The sequence below is a fragment of the Cyprinodon variegatus genome, unplaced genomic scaffold (genome assembly GCF_000732505.1).
Source record: "Cyprinodon variegatus isolate N-32 unplaced genomic scaffold, C_variegatus-1.0 Scaffold1347, whole genome shotgun sequence".
NCBI lineage: Eukaryota > Metazoa > Chordata > Actinopteri > Cyprinodontiformes > Cyprinodontidae > Cyprinodon > Cyprinodon variegatus.
In genome coordinates, this window is record NW_015151800.1 from 37,668 (window position 1) to 43,994 (window position 6,327).

General features: G+C 38.3%; 1 protein-coding gene across 2 annotated transcripts in view; it reads left to right on the forward strand.

Moving 5' to 3' along the window:
* The window catches only part of LOC107102942 (disks large-associated protein 4-like), a 59,345-nt gene that overhangs the window by 28,582 nt on the left and 24,436 nt on the right, over window positions 1–6,327 (forward strand). The window contains exons 4-6 of one of the 2 annotated variants that reach the window (XM_015402416.1): window positions 3,193–3,340; window positions 4,898–5,147; window positions 5,423–5,575. In XM_015402416.1, the coding sequence (XP_015257902.1) occupies window positions 3,193–3,340; window positions 4,898–5,147; window positions 5,423–5,575 (551 nt within the window). The remainder of the gene's footprint in view (window positions 1–3,192; window positions 3,341–4,897; window positions 5,148–5,422; window positions 5,576–6,327) is intronic. The other variant, XM_015402417.1, reaches the window with a different exon arrangement.

The following is a 6,327-nucleotide window of genomic DNA, read 5'->3' on the forward strand; positions in this document are numbered from 1 at the left end:
TTAAAGTCGACATGTCGAGTTTAATCTCGTCATGGCAAAAATATTTTTTCTTTTCATGTGTGGCCCTAATACTCCGTCGTAGATTCCCATTCCTCTAGTGACTAATCTATTTGTAAGTCTTCCTTTCATGCTTTTAATTTTAAAACAGAATTGTTTGAGGACTTTGATAACAGAAATTTATAGATTTCCCTTTTTAGGACATCCGATCCTAGCATGTCCTCTAGTGTTGGTTGGTTTTGATAAATTTTTTTTTTTTTTTTTTTTGCTACCACATAATTTCTAAGCTGCTGATTTTTCAACAAATATTTCCTGTGGATATTTTATTTGCTTCCAAGTAAGTCATATCTTCCTTCAGTCCGTTGATAGCCCACTGTTTTGAATACTGCATCAGCTCTCCCAGGACTGGAATCCTGATTTGTTTTTTAACTATTAGATTTCTTTTTTTTTTTTTTTTCTCAATCAAATGAACTTCTGTATCTTAGAAAAGGTACAAGGTGTTTGAAAAATCCCCTTCCATTTCTGTCCATTGGGGGGCGTCCTTTAAACTGAAGTAATACCTTACAGATCTAAGCAGAGCAGCCAAATAATACCATACTATATTTGGGCACATTAGGTCTCCTTCATTGTTAGGTAAATTATTTAAGGAAAGTTTTATTCTAGCATCTTTTTGACCCACAAGAAATTCAGAAGCATTTTGTTTTACTTTTTAAACCAGTCTGCAGGATTGGTAAATAATCTGAAAAACATGTTTTAGTTTTGGAAGTATCATCATTTTTTTAAATATTAATTCAACCTAACAGGGACATTGGAAGGTTCATCCATCTCTTAAAATGATCAATTATTTCATTAGTTATGGAATCATATTTGAATTTAACAAGTGAATCTAAATTTGGAAGAATTTGTATTCCTAAATAATTAAACTTTGAGACTGATTTAAATGGTGAAATGACTGCAGGCAAATAATCTCTCTCTCCTTTTCGTCCAGCATTTTATTTTGTTGATTTCATAACCTGAAATTAGATCAAACTCACCAGTCGAGTTTATCAAAGCAGAGATAGATGAATTGAGACCTGAAAGAAACATAATTTTATCCTCTGCATATACGAAAGCCTATGTTCTGTCTAACCTATTGAAATTCCAGCTATATGAGAGTGTTTAAAAGAAAGTAAATTGTAAGGGGAATTTGAGCCATTTATTTTTTACAAAAGTCTAATAACCCTAAGTCTCTGATAAATATGGACATGTTAGAATTTGCTCTAAACATCCATGATTAAATGTTATGACATTTCAAAACTGGTAAAGACTAGATTATACATTGGAGATAAGTACTTTATTTTTACCATGATAGGAGAATCTAGTATCTAGTATACTCTGTATTGGCACAAGCGTTTGTCAATCCAAATAATTAAATTGAGATATTTCAATTGCTTCCCTGGGTGCAGCATTCAGGCATGCAGAGGCTTTATGGAAATGTTTTTGAAGGAAATGGTCGCTCTCAGGAGCTCAGTGAATACATGTTTTGTACTATTACTGGATGACACTGTGTCCAGTCATGTACATTTTTCTTTTAAAAATAAAAAGCTATGCAGTGACAGCTGTTAGTGGTTTATAAAAAACTGGAAGTGATTTGAAATGATTGCAACTCAGACTTAAAGGAAGAGGCAGCCTAAAACCAAAGAGAAAGCCCAGCAGATGCTGAGATTCCTGCCACACTGAGGTCATGAACTTTCTGTTGAGCCTTTTGCAACAGTCCTCCAAACTTCACGTGGCCTTTAGATTAGCTCAAGAATACATGCACGGAGAGCTTCAGGCAATGAGTCTCCATGGCAAAGCAGCTGCATCCAAGCATTACATCACCGTGTGCCATTGAAAGTGTCCGATGCAGCAGGCCAACACTGGACGTCAGCTTAGTTGGTCAATATTATAATCAACCATATTACTTAAGCATGAAATGTCACTAATAGCAAATACTATTGGCAATAAAGTGTATTTTAAAAGGTGGTATATGTATATTTCAGGGATTTTTTTCACAAACTGTGGAAATATGTTTGCCACCAGTGGTATCATAACTAGAAATCTAGTTTATTCACATACGAATATACATCTGAGAACAAACTAAAATATGAACTGGTGTGACTCTGAGCTGTTGAAGGCCAACAAGTTTAAAAAAGATTTTTCAAAAATTCATCATTAATGACCAGCTCTATGTAAAAGTGCATAAATAAATCCAGCTGAAATGGTTGAAGAAACAGAGTTACTTGCTCCTTAAATACACCTAAGGCATCACTTTATATCACATACTTGATTCTTAGATTGATATCCTTAGACCCCAACCGTTCTCTGATCATCCAACCCTACTCTCTTTCGTTCTGCTCCAACTGGTTCGTGTTAGCAGCAGAACCTTGGATTTCACATTGTTACAGGGGGAGCTGGATGCCCTGTGGTCTCCACTCCACAGCATGCCCTCTCTGCACCAGCTGGGCAGGTCAATGAGCAGGTCAGTGGTAGGTATGTCAGCCTCTCCTCAGGGGTGCAGTGCAAAACACTTGGGTTTAATGAATTTTGGTCCATGACTTTGCGCTGCTCCCCTCAGAAAAGACTGCAGAATAAAAACTCCAAATGCAAAAATCATTTCGTGCTTCCAATAGCTGCTGGAATATTGTTAGCTTGTTAGTTCCATCTGCTTTAAAACTAAACATAGCGTCATTTGTGTCTAGAAAAATAAAAGAATCAAAAATGTTTGTGTTGTTACATCACACCATGAAACTTTACAGCCATATTATTCTCATAATGAATGAACACAAAGTATATAAACTTTATAAAGAATTTTTGATTACTTTCATCTTGTCGTTTGTGTACATTATTTGTTTGACATTGCTGAAACTGCATGCTCAAATTCTGCAATGGGTGACCCAAAAACAATGAAATTGAAATAGAGACTATTTAGAGTTTATGGATACATGTAAATTATACGTGAAAATGACAGAAGAGTTTTAAAAGACACACATCTCCTCTTTATCTCTTTTTCAATTCCTCGTTTGCTGCTCAGTCATTTTAGGCATAAACTGATGTTTCCCAGCTGCTTCTCAGGTCATAATGAAAACATCAGCTTGTCGGTCTGTTTAACTTCCTATGCTTTGGACATCTAACATGAAAAAAATATATATATCATGTCATATTCTATTTTCCCAGCTGTCTTCCGTCTCTCAGAGAGCTTTCTAGTAATCGCAGCCTTGACAACCTGGACTGCATTGGAGGACCAGGGGCTTTGGCACCATGGGATGAAGATGGCTTCAGTCAGGCTTGCAGCACCCTGGGCAGACGTAGTTGCATGGGACAGGTAAGAGATTTAGTTTTTTGTTTAATCTGTAAAAATAAAAATAAGTTATTTTAGCTTAAATAATAATATAACCCCCTAATATCAGCAGATTTTTTTTTATGTTATAATTTCATTTCTTATATAAGTATTGCATTCCCTGGCAGAATATTTTTTTGCACTAGAACCCCAAATGTCTGATAAAGATGGACTGAAGTAGTAAACAGGCACAATGGAAGCAACCCAGCAACTAGGTGATGACTCAACAGCTGGTGTTAGGCTGAACAATCAGGTAGCAGGGTCTAGGTTGAAGCAGTCAGATAATGGGTTAGGCTAGAAGGAGGCTTTGAGCAGGTAGATGACAGGGGCAGACTTGAATAAGGCTTTGAGCAGGTAGATGATGGGGCAGGCTTGAACAAGGCTTTGAGCAGGTAGGTGATGGGGGAAGGCTGGAACAAGGCTTTGAGCAGGTAGATGATGGGGAAGGCTGGAACAAGGCTTTGAGCAGGTAGGTGATGGGGGAAGGCTGGAGCAAGGCTTTGAGCAGGTAGATGATGGGGGAAGGCTGGAACAAGGCTTTGAGCAGGTAGATGATGGGGCAGGCTGGAACATGGCTTTGAGCAGGTATCTGATGGGGCTGGAAGATGGTTTTGAACAGATGGAAGACGGCTGATGGCAAGCTTTGACCAGACTGGAGGCAGGTTGAACAAACTGTTGACAGAAAAAAGCAGTCCAGGATGTGAACAGAGTCAGAAGCCAGTGAGAATCCAGCAAGGGTAGGCAGAACAAAGGAAGGAAGGCAGTGCACACAATCACTGGACTTGTCCTTATAAAGGCGAAGGAGAGACAATCTGGCCAAGACTGAGAGAGGGAGATATTCATGGATATGATAAAGGCCGTGCAGAATGATGATCATTAGAAGAGTGGTAGGTAAATCTGCTCACTAATTAATATACCGGAACAGAACAAAGTGTGGTTAATAACCAGCTGGCCTAAAAACAATCAAACAGGTAGGATTCATGATCACTTACACGAAAACTCAATGAAACAGTTTACTGTTTCAGAGGTTTCTGTTACAAGTCTGTTAAAAGTCTATTACAAGTCATTCTAAATGCCTTTCTGCTTGTGCATAAAACAGCGGTTTTTGTTTCAAGTCTCATTTTTGTTGTTTCCATTTAAATCACTGATATAATGAGATTCCTCTGAACAAAGCATTCCCTGTTCACTGCTGTCTTGTATTAATGTAATTATGTCAAAAGACAAACGAGGGGACAATGAGCTATAGGTCTAATTTGTCCACTATCAGAGAAGACATTAGTTTGTCAAAGAGAAGGTCAATCAGATGAGGATCGGCTGTGCAATCTATTTCTAATTACCTCATTTTTTTCTCCACTTACTTTTGAGTTGCATGGTTTACAGTAGATTTAACGGTTAGAACTTACTAGGTGAAAAGTTAGTTTAAAGTAAAAGAACAAATCAAAAGAATTGCTGTTGTCAAGCCTTATTTATGCCGCTTCACAGGCATCTACTAAAAATCTGTATTAGGTTAAATAGTCCAATGTCTGCAATTTCTCTGTCCAGTTGCGGGACTTGGAAAAAAGTCATCATTATGAAGACAGAAGCTCAGAGCCTACCTTCAGAGATTCCCGTCCGCAGGACATTTCGGAGCCTCCAGACATGCCCATGCCAACATGCTTCCGCTCCCGCAGCCACAGCTACCTTAGAGCTATCCAGGCTGGCTGTTCCCAAGATGACGACACCGCTTCCATAGACTCAGGCTGCTCTCCACCTCCGACTGACTCCTCCGTTCGCACGTATGGCACTGGCACTGGTAAGTGACTTTAAACTAAGCATAAAATATAGAAAACAGAGGTTCTGATATGGTCTATTGTAATAAAAACCTCTTAAATTACAAACCTGCTTGTTGTACTGTCCCACCCCACCCTCCTCCTTTATTACAAACACTTGGCCCAAATTCTTGCTGTCGTTTGTAATTTACTTTACATCTTTCCAATACTTTGCCCTTAAAGAGACAGTTTTCATCCAACTTTCCCTAAAGTATATTTAGTATATTTAGCTTAAATGCAGCTTTTGTACCCACACTAGACGACCTTTCTTCACAATGGAAGACATGGAAAGAACAGTTTTCATCTTACCTGATAGCCACTGGCTTGGATAGAGCTCCAAAGGAGAAACAACTTGCAATTTTTCTTCAGCGCTTTGGGACAGACAGACCACGCATCCTACCCCCACACACAGGTAACAACTCTAAACCTCTTCCCCTGAAAACATCCAGTCAGATAAAGTCTCATGGACTTCTAAATTATATTTAAAACAATAAAGTTAATTTGGACATCATCCTAAAGCATTGGTTCTTTCTTTATAAAAATAGCCACCCTAGTGAAAACATGTGTTCCCTAATAATACTGTAGCATTGACAGACATTTTTAAACAGGACTTTTTTGCATGAACTTAAAAAGAAATAAAAACTCCAAGCAGAAAGTTGCAGGTTTCACACAAACCATAACCTCCAACCCCCACTATGGGGGCTGCATGTTTAAAACTAAATGTTTTCTTTTATTTCTAATGGTATGTATATTATGGACTATATGGTAGCACAGTTTGTGGTACCTTTGCAGTACAAGAAGGCCCTAGGTTTAGATCCTGTTTGTTGGTCTTTCTACACGCTGTTTGTATGTTCTTTCTCTGTGCCTGTGCTGGTTCTCTCCAGGTACTAAGGCTTACCATTAAGTTGATTGGTGACTTTAAATTTCCTTAATGTTGGTGTGTTTCCGAGTTGCCCTGCAATGGACTTGACTTTTGCCTATAGTTTGCTGAGATAAGCGGGAAATGACCCTGACAGACATCCTTGGAAGATGGATGAATGGGTGATTTGTATATTGTACAACCTTTGTTATTCAGGTTTATGCTTAAGTGTTTAAATGCTAAGATATGAGGGGCGTTCAATAAGTAATGCCCCTGACCCACTTCCAGATGTTTGATAGAGCTGA